Source organism: Stegastes partitus, unplaced genomic scaffold (assembly GCF_000690725.1).
Source record: "Stegastes partitus isolate 25-593 unplaced genomic scaffold, Stegastes_partitus-1.0.2 Scaffold857, whole genome shotgun sequence".
Classification (NCBI taxonomy): Eukaryota; Metazoa; Chordata; class Actinopteri; family Pomacentridae; genus Stegastes; species Stegastes partitus.
In genome coordinates, this window is record NW_007578588.1 from 159,851 (window position 1) to 186,554 (window position 26,704).

At 46.5% G+C, this 26,704-nt stretch overlaps 1 protein-coding gene across 1 annotated transcript; it reads right to left on the minus strand.

Annotated features, from left to right (window-relative positions):
- Window positions 1-42: 42 nt before the first annotated feature.
- Window positions 43-6,661, minus strand: bdnf (brain-derived neurotrophic factor). Its single transcript, XM_008293095.1, has 2 exons — window positions 6,370-6,661; window positions 43-1,238 (listed from the first exon to the last, which is right to left on the minus strand). Exon 2 carries the CDS (start codon window positions 1,215-1,217, stop codon window positions 408-410), a length of 810 nt encoding a protein of 269 aa, XP_008291317.1. The 5' UTR covers window positions 1,218-1,238; window positions 6,370-6,661; the 3' UTR covers window positions 43-407.
- Between the last annotated feature and the right edge of the window lie 20,043 nt (window positions 6,662-26,704).

A 26,704-nucleotide genomic window follows, 5' to 3' on the forward strand; every position in this document is an offset into this window, starting at 1 on the left:
TTTGTAGGTGGAGAATTTCTGGATTCACAATTGAAGCAGCATGCAAGCTTTTGAAGATGGAACGGTCCTCTCTCATTCCTTGCCTGTGTTGGTTTTTTTTTTCTTCCTTCATTTTCTAATTCTTGGCAACGTAAACAAATCACAATGTCTTGAGGAATGTGATATAGTAATTTAAACTGGGCGCAAATGACTGATCAGATTTTTTTTAATTGTTTACAAGGTCATGAATATGTTCAATAAATAGACTGTAGTATCACTTTACTGTATAAACTTCATCTTTTTTTACATGCAGTCCATAAAATTTTCATTTGACGGAATAATTTACCCTGTTATGTATATATACAAATAGATATTTTCTCTTTATTCTCTTTTTTAAACTCTTCAATAAAATCTATACATTTTATACACTATCTCCCTCTTTTAATGGTCAATGTGCATACACAGGAAGTGTCTATCCTTATAAACCGCCAGCCAATCTTCTTTTTGCTATCCATGGTAAGTGCTCGCACGTAGGACTGGGTTGTCCTGCATTGGGAATTATAATGCCGCTTGTCTATTCCTCTGCAGCCCTCCTTTGTGTACCCGATGGGGTTGCATTTGGTCTCGTAAAAGTATTGCTTCAGTTGGCCATTGGGGACAGGGACCTTTTCCATGACGGTAACTGTCTGCCCAGACATGTCTATTGCCGTCTTTTTATCCACAGCTGTCACCCACTGGCTAATACTGTCACACACACTGAGCTCTCCGCGTCGCGAGGGATCGGAGTGTCGCCGCACCCTCATGGACATGTTAGCAGCATCCAGGTAGTTTTTGTATTCCTCCAGAAGAAAGAGCAACGGCGGCTCCAAAGGCACTTGGTTGCTGATCATCACCCGCGAGTCGTACAGGTCGACGTCCTTGGTCTCTGAGGCGACCACAGACGACGGGCCCCCACCTCCCTGGCTCTTATCAGCCCCCTGTCCCAGCTGCGCCGCCTCGCCCTCCACCTCCAGCAGCTCCTCTATCACCTGCTCAAACGTGTCTGTGAGCGAGGGCAGCTCCCCGCGCTGGCCCGGCCCGCCGCCGCTCTGTGGAGTCCCGTGGCCTCGGGCGGCCGTCGCAGCAGCGCCCAGGTAGCCGTCCGTCCGATGGCCCCGCATGCCCGGGGCATCTCTCAGGGGCGCAGCTCTCATGCAACTGAAGTATGAAATAACCATAGTAAGGAACAGGATGGTCATCACTCTTCTAACCTGGTGGAACTGGAGGGGGAGAAGGAGAGACAAGAAAAACAAGAGGAAAGGAGGGGAGAGGACGAGACGGTTAGTCAAAGGGCATCTCCAACAAAGTTAGCTTATTCTTGACCCAGGATGCACCCCGTGAGCCTCTCCCCCCTCTAACACCCTCCACTCTTTGTTTGCGAGCCAAAAAGAGAGCCAGTAGCTTTGGAATAATCACAACATGTTTTTATTAAACTGATATTGGCACTGTGTCATCAGTGTTGTCAAACTGTTTGCAAACTGTAATCATTCTGTTCCTATGTGAGGTCTGGCTTAGATTTCCATTTGCTGGCAGCAATGCACAAAAGCTGTGCTGAGCATCAGAGAGACTGCTTATTACAAAAGACCAGATGACACAAATAGACGTCAGAACATCCTTAAAGACCTGCTGTTATTCACGAGCTCTTGCTTTCTGACTGCACGGTTTCTGTCCAGCGTGTGCAGCGATGTGCACGTTTATAGCGGCCAAAGCTGCCGCTCACGCCTGAGTGTCTCATCAACGGTCTTGTCAGTTTTAAAAGCGACACAAATGGTGGATTTTTATATTGGTGTGTACGTGAAAAGTTAGCTATTTTAAGATATATATATTAAATAAAACTGATGGAGCATTTTTGGCTTCAGCCGTGTCAGGGTCCGTTATGAACCGACCGATGTTTGACGGCTTCACGTATTATCTTTCACCCGTATCGACACCTCTGGAGGCTGCGACCTGAGCGGAGCTCCCTACCCGACCGAGTGGCAGATGTTGTGTTTGTGTCAGCGCCGCCAAACACCGTCACTGCAGTTTGATTTATTTAAAAAAAAACAAAAAACTGGTCCGTGCTGTAAGACAGGTCTGACGCTGAAACTCTCCAGTCATGACCAGGAAACCGGGGATTTGTTCAGGGACGCTGTTTGTTCTTTGGCAGGTGGACGGCGAGAGCACTGCAGGATGAATTAACAGGATGTCAAGAGGAAACTGTGTGACAGAAAGATGTGTCATCCTCCCTGCACGGCACCAATCTCGAGGCTCTGGAGAGCAACTCAGAAAAGACAAGCGAAGCCCTGTCAGGGCGAAGGAAGAGCGGCGGGGAGCCAGGTGGAGCCGACACACTGCACACACAGCCTTCATCATCAGATTGCCTCAGCACATATGCATCCCTTACCTCTGAGAAGCTCTAAGATTCACAGCAAATCAATAAAATTGGTGGACGTCCAACGGATATAAAAGCAACCATAATGAAAAAAACCCCAAACATCTAGATCTTGCTTTCCACAGGGGCTCATTTAAAAATAGCCTGGCCGAGGCTGTGGCTGCTCTCTGCATGTCCCGACCTGACACAGGAAAACACGGCGAGCAAAAACACCCCTGCCTCCACTCAGAATGGACACGAGGACCTTTAGAGTAGGGAGGAGCGAAACCCCACCTTAAAAGCATTTGTTTTATTCTTAATTGGTATCTGGGGCTGTGGCTGCAATTAACCGACACCACGGTGACTGCCATAGAGATATGTGGGCTAAAAATAGCCGTGCTGGGAGTCTCTATTCAGAATATCACATCCTTCTTCTTAATGAGCCACTGGCTCCCCGAGCTCGGTGACGTCCTCCTCCACTCGGTGTGAGTGTGTGGAGGAGGCGTGGGGAGGGGCTGCCCTGGGTGTGTGTGCAGGGAGACGGGGGTATTTTTCCTCTCTCCAACTAAAACAACAATGAGGACAAAGCCGAGCACAAAGAGCTAATGATCACGTTTCCTTTGAATGTTAATTAAAAAATAAAAATTAAAAGCCCTTCCTGTCGAGCTGAATGGTCCTCCAGCGCTGTTAAAGGTTTCAATAACAGGAATGTTTTCTGTCAGGCTTCCCAGCACCGGGAAAAGCTCGTAGGTTTTACGGGATTGAGGCCAGTCACGAGCTTTATGTGTAGGAAGCATTTAGGCTGATATTATTATCAGCATCGCGCTCAAATGGTTCCACTTCCACATGAGGGAAATGAAGGCAGAGGGCTGATTACTGTTAGGCGTCAAACTTCATGCTGGAAATGGTGCAGACGAAGAGTGCTGCATCTTCCGTAACAGACCACAGGGGTAATATTGCAGTAGCAGGGGGTGGAGAGAGTGCCAGCGTCATTTCGCAGCATAACAACCACAGATGACGTCTCTTCCAGGTCTCCATAGGGGAGAGGATGGAGGGGAGGAGGTTGCTGGGGGTAATGCCACTCAACAGCGTGCAATTGCATGCCGTTCCCCCGGGTATCCTCACACCGGGAACAACACATGATTTTATTTCTATCTCTGTGATTTCCTGTTTCCATCAGGACAATCAATATGGCTTATGCTCTCAATCAACATCCTGTTAAAATGCGATAAAGCCAATGAATCATTTAATTGCTGTGGGACTGGCGGAGAATCTCCGGCTTATATCTGCTAGGGGCTAAATGTGACAACTGATTGGTTTGCTCCTGCTTTCTACATCCAGCGAAGGGAGATGTTATGTGGATTTCACAGTTAATGAAGAAGTGGCTGGAGTGTTAACATAATGAGTGTGAATAAAAAAGCAAAGACAGGAGCTACATGCGGAGGCTTTTCGGAGCCAACTCGTTCGGTTAAAGCGCAGTTTCTTCCACCTGGAGTTGTTTCGAAACGCAAAAAATTGAAATGAAATCCACGACAAGACACTCGAGTTTCATCTAAACATGACCGGCTGAGCTAATAGCGTGGATACATAAAGCTGCAATAACTGCTGCTCAAACAGGCCTTTATTCATGACAGCACGCCGAGAGCATGAAACACCCCGAACAATAGGAGCAGGTGAGTGTGTGGACTCTGTCTCCTGTTTGGCTCTGACGTGTCCAGATGACCACCTGTTCATCTGCTTTGAGAGCGCGGCTGTATGGCAGGGATATGTAACTTAGCCTCGCATTTATTCTTTGTGCCAGGTGGGGATTAAAGTGATAAATGCCTCCTCTGACAGATGCTGAAAAGTTTCTCTAAAGCATGAAAGGACTAGCATGGCCAGTATTATTACACATTCAGCCTCCCCGCACATGTCAGCACACTTTATGGCTTCATCTCAAAGCCGGCAGCACGCATGGTGTCTTAGAAGCCATGACAGGGCAGCACAAACACCCAACAGGAGGATGGAAGAGCCAAGCGTGCCCACTACATCTGAATGGAAACGTGTGACCTACAGCAGCATTTGTTCTCTGCCTCTACCGCTGCTCCCTCGTGGGCATCCGTCTTTGTTCGGTTCCTCAAGAACGTGCCGGCCAGAGCTATTTACCTAGCAACGTGTTTTGTCACGTTCAACATGTAAAGCGCACAATGCCAAATGTTCAGCGTGGAGGGGGAGGAAGGAAAACGCTCCGCGAATAGTATCTAAATGTCGACACGAGGACCCCTTGTGTGCCACAATGCAGCATTTAAAAAAGGCATTTAGACCTAACTGAGTTGTCTGCAGTAATGGCTGACACATGTGAGAGCTTGCTTCCTTGAGATCTGTTTTCAATCTGACACAGCTTCAGAGCGCATTTAGTAATAGATGAGCATCCCTCAGGATTATAGCTGGCCTCCAGGCCAACCCCAGCCCCTGCCACAGAAAGCCCAGCATTCAAATACCTGCTGAGTGATTTATGCTACCCAAATGAGTGGCTGCCTCCCTCCCACACCGTGTGCAGCGTTGGGCAACTCAAAGGAGACATTAGCAGCAGCAGCAGCAGCAGCAGCAGCAGCAGCATAGTGGGACAGGATGGAAACTGGCTCAGCGTCCTTAAAGGTGCAAAACTCCACTTTATCAGTGTTCATGCTCCTCTTGGTTTCTTGGTGTAAGCTTAATGAAGAAATCCATAGTTCATTTTTAACCCATGAATCACCACTGAAACCTAACCACTACCTGCAGACGCTGCAGTTCCCAACTTTGCGCACTAGATGGCGTATGAGACCGTAAAATAGAAAGAGCGCCTCTCTTCCTCCACCTTCCTCCCTTCTGTTTCCCTCCCTCCTGTGAAACACGATAGATAGATAGATAGATAGATAGATAGATAGATAGATAGATAGATAGATAGATAGATAGATAGATAGATAGAAAAGACAAAGGCATTGTCTTTTTCCAGGGCGCACAACCACATTTTGTTGTGCGTAATTGTACTATATAGTCTATAAAGTTCACTTTTATGCTATTTATTCACAGCTCTGACCAAAAAATGTGGCTCTAATTTGCATTTTTTGGAAAGTACATCATTAATTCATCATTAAACCATCACCCAACCGGCTCCTATGATGACTGAACAAGATATTTTCACATGAAACTGTCACAAATGAGCCAGTTTTCCACCACTCTATAAACCAGGCTTACTTTTAATCCGTGTTTATTTCTGAGAACGTATCCAGCACGAGCACGCAGCACCGAGAAATAGACCCAACCGTGTATGTTGGCCGCCGAAGCTGGGCGTTTAGGTCTCGGGTTTCCTATAAAGTCTTAATGAGTTCATCAAAGTTTTTTCCCCTCCAAAACACAAGGCTACGAAAAAAAGAAACTGTCTGGAGTGTTGTCTGTATTTGTTGGCTCAAGGTGGAGGAGGCCATGCAGAATAAAAAAAAAAGAAAAACACTAAAGAAATAAGAGCTTACTGCGCGGTTTGCGCGCGTAAAGTTGGCGCACAAGCCCCCCTCCACCTCTCCACCCACCAAACAAACAAACAAACAAACAAACAAACAAACAAACAAACAAACCGCCTCTGTGGATTGTGTCCACTTTGGAGAAACAGCTGCTAATAACCAAACTGCTCAGAGCTGCTCCAGTATCTCTGCCTCTCGCTCTTTTTTCTCCAGATTACATCTGCTGAGCCCCGCTGCTCTGCACTGGAAACCCAATCAACATAATAACTGCGTTTTTTATTAATGAACGCGCGGATCCGGTTACACACGGCCCCTCTCGGCCTGCGCGCTGTCTGTTCGCAGGAGAACCGGACTTGATCGAGCTACTTTTAGACCCCCCTCCACTCCTCCCTCCCTCCCTCCACCTCCCCCCCCACACACACACACACACACACACACACACACACACACACCAGCTGTCTTCTTTCTCTCAAAGCTGCATCAAACAAAGCAAAGTGAGTGAAAACACGAGCAGACACATACCTTTCACTGCCCAGTCGTAAAACAGACCATTCAACAGGACAGTGGTGTCATCTGGGATGTTTGGACAACTCCCTCACTGAGCTACTTTACAAGATATTTCTCTCTCTCTCTCTTTTCTTTCTCTTTTCTTTCTCTCTCTCTCTCTCTCTCTCTCTCTCTCTCTGGTGTGTACTCTCCCGAACAAGCTTCAGGATATCTCTTCAGCTTTGGAGCAAATAGATTAAATTATTGATGGTGGAAATTGCATGGCTGAGGTAATGCACTCCCATGGCTGCGCGGCTCCTTTGGAGATCGTCTGAACCTCAGGTTGTCGCATGCTGAAAACGCCGCCGCCGCCGCCGCAGCACCAAGCAAGCAGCACCACGGGATGGGAGACCTCTGGAGCTGAAATGAGGAGCCTCTTTGCAACTACAGTAACTTTACTACACAATGACGCTGCAACATGTGACCGCGCCGCTGGCTGACTGGTCGCCTGTTTAAACAGCCCGAGGCGGACTGCTAATGCGCCCTCACTCTGCATTGTGGGCTTTTTTGTTTTGCTGGTCCGCATTCCGTGCAGACCTGCATCCACACCAGCATGTCTGACAACATGAAGCTACAAAGCACAAGCCGAGCCTCTCCTCTTCCGTATTTTGCTAAAGAGGTGGCATATCTTTTTTTCTTTTTTTTTCTTCCTAAGAAGGTTTTGCGTAACAGCACGTCTCCACCAAGTCGTGATACACTGCGTGCCATTTAGAGATGGCCTATTTGTGTAAAATTAGATATTCAGAGAATTATAAATAAGCATTTCTTGTGGAGGTCTGCAGATACTGAGCAGATTGGGTGGATTATATCAAAAAGGAGCTGAAGCATTTGAGCCTCCAGTGTACGGTTCTGAATGTTTCTCACCAGTTTATCTCCCAGGAAGACTCTCAGGCTTCCTATCTAAGGTGCGCCTGATGTGTCATGTTCACTCTTTCTGTTATATTATACAGGCTACAGCTCCAGAACAGGAGCTCAGAGTTTTGCTTGACGTGGAGGCTGACATAGATGTGGACAACAACTCTGCTCCTGCTCGCTTTTTTAAAAAGTGAGCCATCTCCACAGCAGATGGATGCCTCCCCTGCAAGTGCTCTGCAGTGTAGTAAGCAGCGCTCACAGGTTGGTATGACCAAATGTCAGCTACACAAAGCTCTCGACATGAGATACACAGAGCCTCCTCGTTACCTCGTTACTCTGTTCCCCCTCATCTGGAAGTAACTGGGAACAATTTGTTCCCTTTGTAATCCAGAATCCAGATACAGATGTCAGTGGAGGCATAACCTTTCAATGGGTGATGAACGTTTTGGAAATTCCACCTCTGATGAACACCAGAGTGAGCATAATGGAGGAATAGCAGCTCATTATCCTGTGCCTTGGCCCCGGTCCAGTGCAAAGATTTATTGTGATGTGTTTGCTATATTGCCTTCATGATTCTTCCCTGCACGAGCTTATGAGCTGGAGAGCTCTTGTTTGGCATGTAGCAGTATGGGAGTGGATGCTCACACCTGCTTAATGAGTCACTCCCACCTCCAACACACCCGGGGACATGCCAAGATAGATATAGCCCTCCCCGAAGGCTCACAGGAGGTGAGGGCAAACTCTGGATGACAAAGAGTTGCATCAGCAATCACTGAGCGACATGACTCCAAAGAGGATAAAAAAAAATGCACACTGCACAAGGGGGCTGTTCCAAACAAGTAATTCATAAATAAATCACTTGGCATCTCATTAGAGGAGCAAAAACAACAACATGGTCTCTCTCATTTCTGCAAATACAGCACAACTGAAGGTGGTGTATCAGGAGAAGTGTTCTGGCTGCATGCGTCTGAGCCTGTAAAGCAGGATTTCTGAATGAAGCTAATAAACCGTCTCATAGGTGTGAGGAGACGGGGAGTCGTGAGAATCTTTTTGACTCATCCAGCTGAGCATCACACAGAAGAACGGCAGCGTTGGCCCGTGACAAGGCGACCAGGACTCATTCTGAAAACTGCTAAACCACAGCTTGATCGGAGCTGAGGCGCACCATGTCTTCACCTTGAAGATTTCTCAAAACCCATGACTTTGGGTGAAGTCTTTGAATGTTCTGTGGCAGAGTTCTGCTGGTTCTAATGGATGGCCCCATTCATGGCTGAACACGTGTGATTGGCAGTAACAGTTGGGTAACTCTCTCCTCACATCTTTTCCCCGCTCACAACCTTTTTTTTGTGCTGTTTGTGCAGCAGAAGGAAGAAACAAGCACACTGAGCTGACAACACGACACACTTGTATAACCTTTCAAGGCTTCTCCTGCCAAATGCAGCACGATGCTGACAGGTCCGCACTGCCGAAAAGCTTCGCTTAACAACTACAATTATGCCTCCTTGTGCGAGAGAGGAACCGTGTAACACGGACGAAATGACATTTTGTGAAATGTCATTTTGGCTGGGGATAAAGGAAGGCGATGAGGGTATTTTGATCAAAGTGAAATTGCATTCCTGCTCGAGGAGCAAACACGTCAACTGAGAAAACATTTTGTATGGAGCTGGGTGACGTCAAAGGAGTGGAGGAGAGCGAGCTGCAGGAAACAGTTGAGCAACGTCCAAAGTGGCAAACACGTAAACTCAGCCGTTCATAGTCAGATGCAGGAGTGAGGAGGGTTAATGTCGTCCCTCCTGGGATGACAATAACCTTTAATGTAATCATCAGGCACACACAGCAGACTAGTCCTCTAAGCCTCATGCTCTCCTCCTTCCACATCCTCATACAGCTGAGACTGACTGCAAATCACTCCATAGCCTGTTAAGTCGCCGTCTGTCTGTCTGTCTGTCTGTCTGCCTGCCTGCCTCTCCTCTTGGCTTCTGTCCCCATCAATACCGTTTGCATGCCTCCCTGCTGAAGATAATCGCACTAATCATGCCACAGAATCACTTGGAAATGCTGAAATGTTTGCTGTGAGGCTACACACAGCTCACATGCAGACATTGTTCTGGAAGCAGTGGCTTGAATATGCCTCGTGCCTGCCTGGTTATGGCACATGCTGCCTCCATATGCAACCACAGGTACAGCTTTTCTGCACATTTTTCAAAATGAGAGACAGAAATGAGATAAGTTCGTCCCAAACCTAAATCCCTCTGCGGCTGTGTGACAAGTTGGAGCTGCATGGCTTCTGGAAGTTGCTCCTCGGCTGCAGCGACGTGCTGCAAGCTGAGAGACACACGTGAACGGATTTCTCTTTTTTTCTTTTTGCCGGCATGATCGAACATTTCCTCACACACACACACACACACACACACACACACACACACCCAGCAGCCTCCCGGTCCCGCAGTGGTCCGTCTTTACAGTAAGAAGCTCCATCCACTGTGTATTAATAACGGATCGTGGCTTCATCATCACTGTAAAAAACACAAACACCCGCCTCACGCCTCTCACTGACGAATAACTGATAATTGAAGGTTCGGAATGAGGTTCAGTGCTTCCCTCCAAACCAGAACTTGTTTCAACAAGCCTGTTAATTGGATGAAGGTGTTGGTGATGAAGATGATGGGAGCAGCAGCAGCGGCCCGTCTAGCCGACATTTACATCATGATTCACATGATTAATTTTTGCTCTAAATATATCGTGACGTCCGCCGCGCCGTGAGCCGACATTTCCGCCACGTATAGCCCCAAAAATAATCAATAAAGCTTATTTATAATTTCTATTAGACATCGGCTTTGTGGGGGGAGAGCGGGGAGGGGGGGCGGTGATGGGCAACTTTCATGAATGAAAACGTGGGCGAGCACACGGTGGATTATTTTGGGGGTGAAAAGAAAATGAATATCAGCTCCTTTGAGCCCCCAAAACGAGTTCAAAAAATGATAATAAAAGCGCCACACAAAGGCCAACATTCACATGAAGCAGCAGAGGAGCCAATCAGCGCCGAACGCGCAATTACTGCTCACATTTCGTTAATGAACAGGCCGCAGAAGCCCAAGAATTTCTGCTCATTTTTAATTTATTTTTTTTGCAATAAAACCTACCATCAGGTTTGTTATTGACGCCCACCCCGACTCTGCAGAGCCGAGAGAGAGAGAGAGAGAGAGAGAGAGAGAGAGAGAGAGAGGGGAGATTCTCGGTAAAGATAACACACGCGGAGACGCACGCACACAGGCGCAGGCGCACGCAGGCGCACGCCCGCACACAAGCACACGCAGCCCCATTTATGGACTGATCCGCTGACGTACATTGCAGAAAAGTGCTATAAAAAAACCTTCATACATACAAAGTGTGTCGTGCCACCCCACAGACCCCTCCTAACCCGCCTCCGCTCATCCCTCCTCCTCCACCCAACACGCCCACGCCCACACCATAATCCCACGTCTCAGTAGAAGGGAAAAATAATTAAAATATATATATATATATATTTATTTTAAATGCTGCTACATGGCCAGAAAAGATGCGTTCCGCAAAGAAAAAATGACATTTATCCACGATTCTACACCGGAAAGCAAGAAGCTGCAAAAAGGCCAAAGAGTTCTTTCGTGTGTCACATTTTTCCTGATCTCACATCAACTCAAACCTTCATCGTTTCGTTACAGACATTTCCCACAATGTGTGCAATCATCGCTTATTAGAGCTGCGACGCAGGTTTTTATTAAAGGAGCGTTTTCGTTTCTTTTTTCTGTTTTTTTTTTTGTTTGTTTGTTTTAAATGATTGTCGGGCAGCCTAACCAGTAATATGATCTATTTTGGTTTCAGTGTCTCATAAAATGAGGAGTAATAGGCTCTAACATGCACAGAGCGATCTGCGCACATTACACCGCTGGGTCAAAATTACGGAAAACGCAGCGGAAAGTCCCATCATTCAAATGCAATTACAGGAATTTACTGGATGCGTTCATATCGGAGTATTTATTTCGAAAACGCAAGGATGCATGAGGAGGGTTTGATTAAAACAGGACTGCCAGTGGGCGTTGGGGGGGCTTTTCTCTTGCACTTGCTGTTGTTTTTTGCCTGCAATTGCTTCGTCTTGGATCACAAATCTTAAATCTTTGACCAAAGAAGACGAGAGAGAGGGAGAGGGTGAGGGAGGTGGGAGAGAGAAGGGGGGAAACAGACAATATCACCGCTTCTGCATCGGTGCGAGACGATTTCTCTCTTTTTTTTTTTAGGCTACAAGTCCTTTAGGAGAGCAGAAAAATAAAATCCCAGAGCAGTTTTCTTTTGTGTGTGCGATGATCATCTAAATCTAATAGGCGACATGAGGGATTTTACGCGTGCCTTCATTTCCAATAAAAAAAAAAAGAAAGAAACGCTGCTTCCCTGAACAAGTGCATATCAAGCCATCTTATCCTCTCCATCACATTCAGCCATAACATCTGTCAGTGGATGGACTCTGACCACGCCCATCTTTATTGTAATTTTTATTATTATTATTTCTACACGAGAATAATGTGACAATTTGTGGGCTGTAAAAAGAAACAAGAAAAAAGCGAAGCATCGCTTCTGCACAAAACTACGATTCAGAATGAATTCGTCTTTTTTTAAAAAATCACTTTATCATTCATTCGTATGAGCCTGCGTTTGACAGGTCGACACAGAGCCGTGTGCGGACAAAAGAAGGGGGGTAGGGTAGCAGGTGAAGTGAAAAGCACCTTATGAATGAAACCGTGGAGCGGTCGTAGTAAAAACACAAGTGATTTGATGGCGATGACGGGAGGAGGAGGAGGATGGGGGGCCGATGGAGGGGAGGGGAGCCGGGGGGGTAAAGAGTAGGGCTATTTTTGGTCGATAACAAAATCCAGAGGGTTTGACATCAAGACAAAACATGAATGCAGCAGACCAAACAGGAAAAATACGCACCAGATAGAAAGATAGATAGAAAGATATATAGATAGAAAGAAGGTTTCCACACTGGTTCATGAGATGCACCAGCATCAGGACTCCACTTCGTGCTGGAAGGATCGCTGCAGCGTCTTAAGTCCCATATTGGGAGCATGATTAGGCACAACGCAACGATTACGCAAATTATGTTGCAGCAGCCAGTGTTCGGAAACTCCACAAAAGAAAAGGCTTCAATAAAAAGCTCCCCTTTCAAGAAAAAAGCACGAAAACGAGTCCCAATATAAACGCTTCACGTGACTCCAAGCCGATGTGAATGTGCAACGCACCAATAATTTATAAATGTAACTTGGTTTTCAGAGAGAGGAGGAAAAAAACGGTGCCGGTCACCTGGATCGGATTTTATTTCGGAGTTATCTCGGTCACTGATGTCCACAATTACCACACTGCCAAAGCGAAAGGGGCTGCATGCTGTAGTTTTTAAAAGCCGAAGTTCATTTGAGAAAAAAGAAGCCAGAAGAAGCCCGTAAAGACGACAGGAATAAAAAGGACTGACATGAAAACAATGGATTGTGCTCTTACCTTTACAAGGGCTGACAACCACTATGTGCGTGGTTAGATCTCCGCGACCAAGACTTGCATGTCCCAAAGTTTAACGCAGTGTGGGGGGGCTTATAGGTACCGAGAATGTGGTGTGCAAAGAACCAGACGCCCTAACATTTCAACTTTCACAGTGCTCTACAAAAACCACATTTTTCTTTTAAAGCACGAGCTCGTTTTAAATGGCAAGCGCTCCTTTTTCTTTTCTTTTCTCCCCTTTTTTAAATGAAATATTTGCTCTGTATAATCCCGTTTATTTTCCGTTAACAGACCACAGGCTCCTTCAGAATAAGCTTACCAAAAGTTGGAAAAAACAATCCCAGGTTTTGGCAAAGGGGGGCTGGGAAAAGAGAGAGAAAGAGAGTTGGCGTCCACTCGGCGTTTTAGTCCATGCACGACTCCGGTGCCTCTGTCCAACGTGCTGAAAGCATAACACAGCCAGGGTAACTATGAGGGGGCCAAGAAAATATCTATATACTTTTGTTTGAGTGCCCACTTTAAACTGCTTTTTTTTTTTTTTTTTTTTTTTTTTCAAATGAACTTAAAGAGCCAATATCATGCACATTTACAGGTTTAAAAAAAAATGCATTTTTTTTTTTACTCTGCTGCTGCTGCTTCCCCGCGTCTTGTCACGTGTATTTTCCCACCCCTTGCCAAACCAAGTCCTGTTAATATTTGATCACATATTGGTCGGACATTTCCTTCCAGATAACAGCAGCTATATCACAAACGCCGGTATCAGTTCACTGTAAGCTCGCCCTTAACACAAAAAGCAGAAGAAACGGCTTCACTCTCACGCCAGATCACAGCCGCTGGTACAGAACAAGCCTATTGTTCTCCATGTCATGCTTAAGACAAGTGGCACAGCTAAGTGGCACATGTTGCTTATGCTTTTTATTTTTTCTTGTTTGAAGAAAACATGAGCACCGCACTCTTCAAAAAAAAAAAAAAAAAAAGGAACATCCATACATGCATAAAATATCAAGCCCTCCACTGGCAGCACGCAGCAGCTCTCCAGCAGCCTACAGCACATCCACGGCACATTGCGCGCAGACACAATGTAATATTTCCTTACCCCTCTCACTGTACCGGCATATCCTGAGCGGAGAAATGCCACACAGTCTTTTTTCACACAAGCTTTGTCAACATCAGCCTCAGCAGACATGGGTCTCGATACTGAGTTTCTCAAGTAGCCACTGAGTCCAACCCTTCTCCAAGCAATGCGTTGCCAACACCAAACAGCAAGCACGACTATTTAACTGGTAATCATCCCGCTTTCTATTGCTCTGTGTTTTCCATTGCTACTTACCATTTTCCCCCTACGCTGTCCTGGAGATAGAAGTGTCTTAATATCCACTCACTCCAACAGATGCTGGTAGGTAATGTGTCTTGTTTGAAGTCATCATATGAGAACTTCTGCTGTGCTCAGTAGATCGCCCACCACTTCGCTGACTTATGAATCTAATAACCCTTTGCAATATCGGCGTGCTTAAACTCTCTTAGGCAACACCTTGGTGGCTCTACAGTAAAAGACAAATATCAACAAGCCGGGCTTGTCAGAAAAAGCTTGTACAGATATACGTAACACCCTCGCCCGGACAACGCCATTAGGGGTCTTACGTGATTGAAATAAGCGACGGCGGCACAAGTTTATGGGGGATACTAGTTCCTGACTGATCGCTCGTTCAGCGCCTCACATCTTTAAAATCCGCATCGAGGAACAATGACAAGAACCATAAAACTTCTGAGACACATCCATATTCACGTGTTTGTGTTATACACCGTTAACTCCCTCTTTGGCGAAGGGCCATAGGCCTATTACGCATTACGCACAACTGGTCATTTAGATGCTTTCCAGCGATGCTCAGCAGGTCGGCTTTTAGCAAAAAAACAAAAAACACAGAAAACAACTAAAAGCACAGATAGCCATTCATAGCGCCCCTGTGTCTGCCTGTCAGGCTGCTGAGGAACTTGTTGCTGCTCAAAAACAAAGCCCCTCTCCGCTTTTTTCTTTCTCTCTCTTCTGGACCACACATCTCATACAGCATGTATACTTACATTGCCAAATTCAGTTGAAGTGTTGCTTTTTTTTTTTGTTTGTTTTTTTTTGTTTTTGGTCGCACAGATATGACAGAAATAATAAAAAAGTTAAATCCACGTCCTTCCACAAGCGTAATAACACCGAGAGAGGCGAGCAGAGCCTTTAAAGTCAGGAATGGTACTTTGTTTTCGATCAGGAATATCTGGAAGTTCAAAGGCGAAATCTGTTTTCAGTAAAATTCCATCAGTTGCACTGCCAACACTCAGCCATCTGATTGTTATGCAGTGACGAAGCGCTGTGCTTGCAAGTGGAGCCCCAAATGTACTAAGTAACATGAGTAATAGGTGATATTTGCCTGACTCTTTGCCAGCATCCCAAACTTTCTCGAGTGTGCGTGTAAGAAAAGTGTCATTCTTGTGGTATAAATTACTTTTTTGTCATAGTTTATGGAAATCACGCCGCATGGGTGGCGCGTTATTGGAACCTGGAGGCGTGCGTCCGCAAAAAAAAAAAAAAAAAGGGAAAAAAAAGAGACAGTAGCACCGATTTGACGAATCCTTGGACCTATCTGGCAAAACAAACAAAGAGAAAAGGAGGCTCATCAGAGCGTTTTTCGGTAACTCGGCGCTCTGGCACGCAGTTTGCCTTCCCGTGAATGGTGGATTTTAAAGGGCAGCACTGTCCACTGTGTCTCTGCATGCGGTCAGAAGATGCCCTGATTTGAACACTGAGAGGAAACATGCACACTTCTTGCGTTTTCAGTGTCACTTGCAGATATTTTGCCAAACTTCTGACACATTCAAAAGTCCTCTCTGGGCAAAAAATAGTTGGATGTGATCTGGTCTGACTACAGATGCACTGCTGCTGATTTACAAACTTCATTGCTTTGCGGTTGGTTTCAATACATTTCTGCCTCAAAGACACAAGATGGCATAATCAGATAAAATTAGCACCATTTTTTCTCCTTTTTAAAAAAGACATTGGAACAACTTTCTTTCTGCCCAGAAGCGTGCAGCTGTTCGTCGTACCTTGCAGGCAACAAGTGCCGGACTTGAGAGTCACACAGCTTATTATCCTTGAACTCGCTCCTCGTAGGCTTTTCACACAGGGGCTACTCATTACAGGCTCTAATAAAAGGCAGCGGCCACGTAAAGCAGAGAGCTCACACATATCAGCTCGGCATAGACAGCATGAAGTGGACCAGCAGTCCCCCACAGGGTCGGATGATCGGGATGCATGTGTCCCCGTCACCTCTCGGCTCCTACCATCGTCCTACTCTCAGGCCTTTTTGCTTCCTGACGTGGTAACTTGACTTGCTCCTACTTGTGATGTTGTTAACACTTCCTCTGCTCCCACAGCTTTTCGCAGACTCTGTTACTGACTCATGCTCGTCCCTTTTTCCACTATCCATGCCCTCCTCCGCAACTCTTCACCACAATATCTTATGGCTGAGTCCGAGGTCACAGATCAATCACTTCATCCCCTGGGCTGCATATGACTGCATGGCATTTTGCTCCACGGTCTGCCAAGACACTTCACCTCTTTTGAGCTCACTCATGAAACTTTTAAGTGTTGGAGTGGACAACATTTTGGCAGAGGGAGCGTTATTAGCCTGTGCCGCGGGCTAAACGTGGAGATAAACGTGCACCGTGACGGATCTTTGTATGGCTGCTGATGTGAACCACATCCAGTAAACAGATGCGGGATGTGAGAACAGGACGACTACCACTTGCTGTTGTTGTTACTCTGCGTTTTGTAAAACTGTCTTCACTTGTGAAGCCGCCGCCTGCCTTTCAGATGTGATCTTTTCTGATTTAATCCGACCTTTCTTTCGGAGCCGCCGCCGACACTGCCTGTGAAAACCTGGAAACGAATCCCGACTCCGCCTCCTCAAGTGACAACTGTACCGAAATGAATCACAAAGAAGAAGTATTGTTAAAGCCATTTAACAGTGCCGTCATCGTGCTTCCCTGTTTACGTCTGCTAATCACATTTGGGCCCAGGCTGGTCTCAGGAATCATTACTAAAATGCAGAGTGCCAGCCTAAAATTCTGAGTCTATAAGCACTTTCCTCCCCCTCGCCGTAATGACAACTATTAGGCGAGGATGGATCCAGTCGGGCTGTGTGTATCATCACTCTGTCTTAATCTTTGTTCCATAAATATTGATAACAAGAGCCCCACGTCATGTGTTACTAGTACCTGCTGTTAAAAATAGAAGGCCTGCTGATGGCAGGTTATCTCTGACTGTCAGATCCCAGAGCATCTCCCCCTCTACCTCTAGTATCTACAGGAAGTTGAGCTGTGGGACAGAAAACAGCAAACTGTCTGATGACACACCAGCAAATCAAACTAGCGTGCTGCTCGTCTCTCCTATTTACCTTCTGATGGTCAAACACACTGTCGTTAGCGGAAAATCTGACTGCCAACATGAAAAAAACAAAACAGATTCATCCACACAGAACACAATTGATTGAGAAATAATGAAGCATAATTTCATAATGAACCAGTCAAAATAGCTCCATACAGTCACCCTGTTGACAATGTGCTTCATGCGGTACATCTGTCATCCTGTAGTGCAGCTTCATAATATTTCTGTGGAGTGTGGAATTAATTATCAGGCTCGCTCGGTGACTCAGAGCTCAGGTCTTGGGAAAGTAATGCAGCCCGTAAATAATCGCCCTACTGCCACCATACTTCAGGCTGATGGCGAGCGCTGCATTTGTGCTAATTTCGCTGTTCTATGTATAGTGTGACGGACAGTGTCAGGATGAATGATATTTGGGTTGCCCCGGTGGCTTAGCGGGCTGAAACGGAAGCGACTGTGCCGCTGTGACATGCAGGGTTTGTGTCTCATCGTCTCCCCTCGACCATCTCTCAGCAGCTAAACACCAGGTGACTATGTAAACTCGGTCTTTATGGCCTGGAGGGGCTGAAACGTGGAGCTCTGGGTGTGACATATAAGTGCATTGATCTCCTAACTCTGACTAACCTCCGTCTGCTCGACAGCCTGGAGTGGAGGATGCTGCCTGTCTGCCATTATCTTTATGAGTGCCTGGGTGAGACGGTAATCTGGGCCTGCCGCTGGACTGAGAGGCTGCTCAGCTACATCCGGCAACAAGGAGGGTCAACGTTTTGGATCCGAATCATCCGAGATACGTCAGACAACTGTTGGTCAAGAGGGGGGAGAACAGAACACAGAAACATGGATCTGAACGTGTCTCAGATCAGACGTGGCCCCAGGACTGTGACTTCTTCACGTCTGAAATGAATCAGAGTCTTTTAATCCTGCAGCTCCGTGTGCCGAGGCGATTGTGTGCGAGTATTTGTGTGAGCTCGAATGTGTACAAAGTGGTACGAATTTGAATGATGTATTTGCATCTTGTTGCTTAGCCAAAGGCATTATTGGTTCCCAGTGGTAGTGACCTGAAATTTTGCATGCACGGCAACCCTGCACATGGTAGCCTCTTTATGATCAGCCAAATATCGCACAGTAGAGATACGAGGCACTGACCTTCAGCGCAGCACATACATGGAGCACACGGCGGCACAGATGTTCGCATTTCATGATGGGCTCTCCTTCCCACTTTGTTTTTTCTCCTTCTTCTGAGCTCTACGAGGAAAAGAGAAATAACAAAATAAGCACGTCTGCGTTTAGATTTGGACGCCGATTTGGTGGTTTGGTGGTTAATATTCAATCCGATGTGCGTGCCACCCTTCCCTCTAAGTAACCAGGAAGTCAGACACACCGGAATGTAACAAAAACATAAAAAATGGCCGAAAGGACGACTGCGACAGTAAAATAGCGAGCATGTGGTTATTTTTATAGCTTGCAGATGTATAGAAGTCATTCCACAGCCATACCGCGTGCATACTCAGGAGCTAGGAGGTAGATGTGAGCTCAGATATTCGCTTTATGCGATTCTGTCCGACACGGCTGAGGTGGACTGAAGCAGCTCGAGCTGTTGACCTTGTAATGGATTTCTGAACTGGACACGGAGAGCCACAAAAATCTTCTTTTACTTACAAGAACAAGAAAGCCCAGTCCTTTTTTTTGAATACAGTGCAGTATGCCAGACTATTTAGGGAGTATTTAGGTTTCCAGTCCAACCACCAAGCGTTGTAAAATACCCTGCAGTAAAATCCAGTGCAAGCCAACTGAAAACATGCAGTAAGTCAAGGTCAGAACCCTGCAGAACTCACATCAGCATTACCAAGGCTTTAAAACAAAACCGTTTTCTCAGTGTTTTGATGTCAGAGCCCTATTCTGACCCCATACTAAACTGCCTCTGTGACGAACATAATCTTTATCTGCTTAAGCACTTGTGGGCGCCCAGGAGCGGAGCGGGTCAAGAGTTCTCGCTGATATGAAAGACAGCAGCGACAGCCTGCAGAGGAGGTGGAGGCTCATGACTTGGAAGTTGGCAGTTCAAATCCCCGGACTGACCGACCAACTGAGGGAGCGTCCCGGCTGCTCAGTACCGACCACGTGGCAGCAAACTGGGCAGCTCCCAGGTGGGCTTCGTCTTTCACCTTGCCTGGACCAATTAACAGATTTTAATCAAGCTGGGATTTGGATTGGAATGACAGCTGATAGTTGACTCATCACCCGACGCGCTCAGACTGATGTTTGGAGTCTACGAGACGTCAGCACGCCTCCTTAAGCTGCTGTTGAAGCTCCAGATGATTTGAGCTTTTCAGTTCATCCTTGACCCTGAAGCAGCAGTTCTCCCCACAAAGTCCACTCAGCAGCTGCTCTGGAGCTTTTTGTTGCATCCAATGGTTTTCATCAGCAGAGCAGCACAACTGCTATTAAACTAAAGATGTCGCTCACTTCATGTTTTCGTGAAGCTTCTGGATGAAGATGATGTTGTACAACCAGAAGGCCCAGAACAGATTCTAAATGGACCTTGTGCTGAGACGGTTTCCTTAACTGCTGCTTCTGAGGTCAAGCACCAACACTAAAGCTCAACCATCGAGCCCACATGGAGAAAACATCATGAAAGGGCTCACAAGAAAACTGAAATGTGAACATTTCCAATTTAACGAAAACTGGGTAAACACCAGCTGCCGATGAAGCTCATGTGATGTGATCGAAAGCACGGAAACAGCTCACGTAAGGATCTTCTTGTAAGATTTCTCTCTCAGTGATGTTATGAATAGAATAGAATAGAAAAATACTTTATTTATCCCAGTTTGGGAAATTACTGTGGTCCAGCAGCAGCAAGAAGAAACACCAATCACAACAGAAAAGAGCTGAAGTTAAATATTATTTATTTTATTTCATATGAGATTTAGAAGAACTGAAACAACCAAACTAATGTCCTCACTACGCTCAAAACAATCAAAGCTAAATATTTAATACGACAGTTTAACGGGGCTGAACATGTGTCGTCCACAGAAATGACCAGCAGCACATGCACCAGTTGGACCAGGACAGAACTGGACCAGTGAGCTGGCTGACAGGTTGACACATCAGAGGCAGCTTAAAGCAGGGTTGCCGCTACAGGCCCACCACAGAGTTGATGTTCTCCTACAAAGTGTGATGGGAAATATGTTGGCGGTGTTCAGAACTGAGCTTCTTATTGTTGTATGTTTTGAACACTCATTGATTTTACTATTTCATAAAGACATCCAACACGAGCCAAAGAGACTGCATCAGTCTTCTAGGCCGTCCTCAGACGAGCCCTCCATCGTTGTTTCCAGTCGTCTCCATACATCGGGCCAGTTCGTTGCTACTTTGAGCTCCTGCATCCTTCTCGTATGTCCGCGTACGTTAGCGTGGGACGTCCTCGTGACCGATGCCCATGTGTCGGTTCCCACAGCACCAATTTGCTGGCTGGCAGCTCTCGATGTCTTTGACGGTGTCCTGCTAGTCTCATTCTCCTGACAGCGATCTTCTCGCTCACCTCTGGTATTCCCTCATCCAGGATCCTGTTGGTGACGGAGCTCTATGGCTTCTTCATACTGAACGTTTGCACCAGGGTTCATGCTTTTGTTGTTCTTACACTGTGCACATTTGATCAGGGTCCTTTTAGTTTCATATTACAGTTAATGCAGGACAGAACTTGATGTGACAGGCCTACGTCGTGTTGGTGTCGCCTGCATCTTTCTATCGCTGGATGCTGACCCTTCCAGTCTGGCTGTGTCTGACTGCCGGGCAGCATCTCATCATCAATTTGCAAAAGGGTTTAAGCAACATCGGGGCTTGTTTGTAACTCTTTGAACCAATCACAGTCAGACTGGGTGGAGCTCAGCCCAGGATGCTGCAACGGTGTCCCCTCCAAACAACAGTGACGGGAACACTTGCACATAGGAAGTAAAATTCACAGAGTGGAGCGGGTCGGGTCGCCTCTCTGCAAGGTCCAGTCCTGGAAAGTAGAAACACAGACAGCAGACAGAAGCTAACGGCTAAACCCGCGGCTACATTCTGTGAGTCAGAATACCTATACCTATATATTGATTGGTTTGTAAATGCCCGGGTCGATATTAAAGCCAAGTTTGTCCTTTTCATTGGCTGACGAGCTGAATGGGGACCAAGTGGAACCAGGTCAGTCCAGGAACTGAGCTTAGGTCTGATTACACTGTGAAGTCAAAAAGTTCGGACCAAACAGTTTACCTTTGGACAGAACCAGGTGTGCTGTTTACCTCTGTTTACAGTCGTTGTGCTAAGCTAAGCTAAGCTAAGCTAACCACCTCTCATCCAACTCGAATAAGCAATATAGAGCCAAAGCCCCCCACCACCCCCCCAAAGTCAGACAAGACTCCCCATTACAGTTGACAGACAGACAGCAGGCACAAAGTTTAAAATAAAGGTCTTAAAGGGAATAAAAGCTGTGCAGTGAATGGGGAGGGAATTGTTCAGGATAATACAAAGGAGTGGGATTTCTTGTGTGTTTGTCTGTGAGGGATATCCCAGCCAAAGTTTCTCTATACATCAAAGCGCCGCTGCAAATAAAAGCACACTTGTCAGGGGCGAACAAACTGCCTCCTTTGTGCCTCCTACCAACCAAATTCAGGCACACAAAGCCTTTGGATGTACAACACTGCAAAGAAGACGTACTATTCAGATGACATGCTTTGCTCTCTTGTGGTTTGCTGTGAGCTTTTGTCTGCCCTGACCAGGACAGATATATAATATCACTGGATCAAAATCCTTTCAGTCCCTTTTGCTCCCTGCTAAAGACTCCCGTTACACTCCCTCCCCCGTACACTCCACCATTCTTTCTTTTCTTAAACAAAGTAAACTTGATGCAGCCAGATAACACTTGCAGCCCTCAGGCCTAATGCCCAAAAATGAGTCTCAGGTTCATTCAGTTTGGGTTTTTTGTACAAACTGTGGTCAGACAGACCGGACACGTTTCACCGCTGACAGGAAATCTTTGTCCGTTTTGGTTTTCCGTTGCTTTAAACATCTGTCACCTGCTCCTTTCACATTCCTGAGAAAATAATCACCAGAAAGTTTTGTCCACGCCATTAAAACAAATGAGACGAAAGCAGCCTCACCGCCCGCACACACTCCGACACGACTCACAACTGCACACCTGAATCACAGAAAAGCTGCTTTTCTTGCTCTCGTCAGCCGTTTGTGACGTCGGTTCAGTTCTGTGGACGTCCTGACGCCGATAAGAACGTCTACTGAATGTGACTGAACAGAGACGCTTCATTTACATCCAACACTTTGTTTTCTCCAGCGTGACATCAGCAGGGGTGTGAATTATAATATATATGTGTCTAAAAGGCCTCTGGCATCAACCAGGAAAAGTCCAGCTTAAAGCAGAGCTCGAGCAAAGGCTCCAACATTTGAGCTGCTCCATGCATCGAATGAAATGCATAACGAACAAAATCCACAGATTGGTGGTTGTCCTCATTATAAAAAGCACCCAGGAGAGCTGTTTGGGAGGACCACCTCACTATTGATTGGCTGGAAATATTATATAAAGGCCGGCATGGCCACAGGAGGGGAGGGGGGCTTTTTAATTGTGAGCTATAACGTGTGAGTCGCTGGAACTCACGAGTCGGATTTTACTGCATTTTAATGACGCTGTGGACTATTTTTGCTGGTGCTTTAAAAATAAATAAATAAATAATTTTTCATAAAATAAATAAATATATATATATATATATATATATGAGAAAAGTGTCGAGGCACACTTGAGCTCACGGAGACACAATAGTGAGAACCAGCGCTTCACTCTGCCTTAAGAGATTTCAGCATGTTGAATAAAAAGAAATCTCTGAGTGAATGCAGTGACTCATCACCAGGGTCATTTGCCTTTCACTGCAAATGAGTGTGGGTGTCTGCCTAACTTGCAGTTATAAGCTGGATATTGTTTTTTAATCATCGGAGAGAGAGAAAAGGGGTGAGCAAGAGAGACCTTGTGTTTGTGTTGATGTGTACAGTACGCATGAAAGAGTGTAGACGCATGAGTGTGTGTGTGTGTGTGTGTGTGTGTGTGTGTACAGTAAGACTGAGGGCCACATTTGGACTCTTTGAGATGGATTGTGCGCCCGGAGACACGCATGTTATTAATCAAACAGCCGCTTTGGCCTGGAAGTGCAGCTTCCTGTCTTTTGACAGAGAAGCCCTGTGTGTGTGTGTGTGTGTGTGTGTGTGTGTGTGTGTGTGTGTGTGTGAAGCCAGCCTCTCCTCCTCATCATGTGTGTGAGGGGCAACGCGCCAAAAGTGGGAGGAGCTATGATAAGCGTGGCTGCATTCTGCCTGAAGGCCTGAAGTTCACACACTGGCTTCAGTGAAAAATTCTTCTTCTCTCCAAAGCAGGTGCAATTTTTAGCAAGTTTTTAAAATTAAAAGGCGAAGGTAGGCAGGAGAAAATCTAATTAACCTCTATCTGCAGAAATCCAGCCCACATGCAGCTAAAATGATATCCATGGTAACACTTGATGTGAAAAGGCTGCCGTTACACTCTCTGGAGAAGTCACATGAAAACGACGTGATCATGAACTAAACTTCACGTTTTGTCTTTAATCCAGTGTCTTGTGATTGGACGCTGTCACGTGGCTTCAGCGGTGTTACGCTGACACAGGACGTCACTTCATCGTATCTTCATGAAGCTGGTGTTGAGCGTTAAATGGAATCCCGTGTGCGTCTACATCTGTGGGCGATGTGGCTGCTCGGCTGGACAAAGAAGATAAAACATATTTCTCCGTTTTCTAACCCATTAGCTAAAACATTACACAACTTGAATCACTGCATTAAGGTCCAATGTTCTGATGGGACAACCCGCACTAACCCAAACCCTTTGACATGCAGACATTGGTGGAGACCAAGCACACTCGCCATAGCAACGGCCCTCCCTGATGGCAGCAGCCTCCCCAGCAGGATGATGTGCACACCTCACCACAAACACTGCTAGAGGAACATGACAAAGAGCCCAATATGTTAACCTGGACTCCACACTCCCCAGAACTCACAGAAGCACCACCTCACAACCCACAGCACCGGTGCCAATATCGGATCCCAGACAGCCCAGGATCAGCCCCAGGCCCCAGAGGTCCTGGTCCGTCCCTGACTGGTCCGAGGTGGTTTTGTGGCACAATGTGATGCTAAAAAACTAAATGCAAACAAGAACAGCCAAAGACATGAATACAGGCGTTGAAGCATTCCAGCCTTTGTGTATCTGACAGAGGAAGCAGAGACCTGCTCACAAAGGCTCCAAATAAACTGTCATCAGTGCTGTCAATGAGCATTTATAATGGTAAAGAGGTTTAACACCAAACCCTGACCTGATGTTCCTGTGGTTGTCTTTGGGATGACTGGCAGTCCCAGAAGCTGAGCTGACCACCACTTACTGTTCATAAGTTCATAAGTTCACAGCTAGCTTCATGTGCGACATGAACCCAATAGACTTTGGGCACGATGTGAAGTTTGCTGTGGTGCAGATTGCACGATGGAAACGCTGAACCACAGCCCACCATGCACGTGAGTTGCTGTGAATGCAGCGTCACAAGCATGCGCCATCGATCCACGAGAAAGAAACTAGCGAAGCGTGAATGGCGCCCTCGTCCTCGTGGCATTAACGTGTTTGAAGAGAAATCCCCAAAAAAGGAGGAGGAGGAGAATATGGACGTGGCGGTCGTGGCTCATCCCAACTTGGGATTTCTGTGACGGGAGCTGGTGTCGCTCGGATCAGGCCGTCATGTCAGACTGCGTCTCCGTTGGTTAGTTGGTTGACGTAGGTCGCAGCAGCAGCAGCAGCAGTCGCCCTGTGAGATGATCACCCCACATATCTGAAACTGTTGTCGTTGGTCGCAACACCATGACAACTGATTCCAGCCAAGAACTTCTGTTGGCTCTCATACCTCTCTTCGATCTCATATTTCATTTCTGCCTCTTCTCTTCAACTGTCCAGTAAAGGCAAAAATATTTAAAACTTCACGATGCAAAGAGTGGCAGCGCCCTGGTTTGCAGTCAGAGGTCTCCTGCCACCACATTTACTCACCTTTCTTTTATCACGGTGCTTTTTGTTGGTTGTAATACTGCAAGTGACCACTGGGGGAGGTTGACAGCATGGCTGGATAGCAGCGCTTCCTACAGCCGTCTAAACCGTCCTGATGCTAACATGGAAGCTTGCTATTTGCTCCAAAAGTGAAAGTTTACACACAGACACCTGCCTTCCAGTAGAAACACCCTCGACTTTCACCTCCTGCTGCAAACGTTGTGCTGAAGCCAAACAGAAACGGGACTGAAGTCCAGTCAGCGAGCTCCGTCATTCTGGATGACTTTAACAGTTCTGGTGAGAGGTTTTGCTCCTGCTGGCAAGAATAAAGTGTTTTCATTTTGCCACGGTTCTCCATAGAGCCTCCGAACCAACAGGAAAAAACTCATTTCCAGGAAATGCAGATGAAATATAATTAAACGTGATGGCAAGAGACTTGTTGAGAGACCTTGGAATTTACAGTGGGGAAGAAAATGAGCCGAACCTGAGTCTTCTCCCAAGACTGTTATCTGACAGAACCAAGGTTTTCTATGTACGGACCACAGTGACAAAGTGCTGTTCTACCCTAACAGGTGCAGCAGAACCTACAGGAGCGTGATGCAGATGTGAATCCAGCGCAGCCTGTACACGCCCACACAGTCCTGAGAGGAGGTCTAATCAGGCGAAGCAAGTGAAACACCTGTGTGGGTGTAACATGGACGTGGCCCTAACTTTATCTGAAACAAAACCAATTAGCCCTGAATAAAAAGTTGTTCTCTTGTAGAATAAAAGGAGGATGAGGGGTCTGCGGTGCTGTGCTGAGGTGACGCTGCCTTCCACCTGCAGCTAATCCTCCCGCGGTCGTCTGAAGCAGCCTCACACCAACGTTTCTCACTTAATTGGGCAGCGTGACTGTTTTGTGTTTAGCACAGACAGTGGATTGTCAGGTAGCGAGTGCAGCGCGCTGTGTGGCGGCTGGATGCTCGGCAGCAGGGCGTCTGAGCGCTGCAAGATGGCTAACAGCATCTGTTTCTTCATTTGTAAGTTTTACAATCCAAAGGATGCTTGCACTTGGTACTCCAAAGCCATACTCAAGGCGTGGAACGCGTCAGATGTGAAAGCTAGCTGTACCAGAACCAGGACGTGTGACGTCTGGATCGCTTTATAAAACATTAAAGCAGCACATCTCAGTGTGCATACGATCGCTGATTATGAAAGTGGAATTTACTGCCTTACCATACAAATGGGGTTTGGAGGCACGTGAGCGCCAGGTTTCATCTTGTCTATGCATCCCTAGTCTGTCATAGTCGGACCATTCACAGCTGACCCGGCGCTGTGGGGAATGGTCTGCCTGCACCTCATGTTAACTCTGCAACAGGGATGAACAGAAAGCTTTATTCCTTTAAACCAATCACAGCGAAGGAACGGATGCA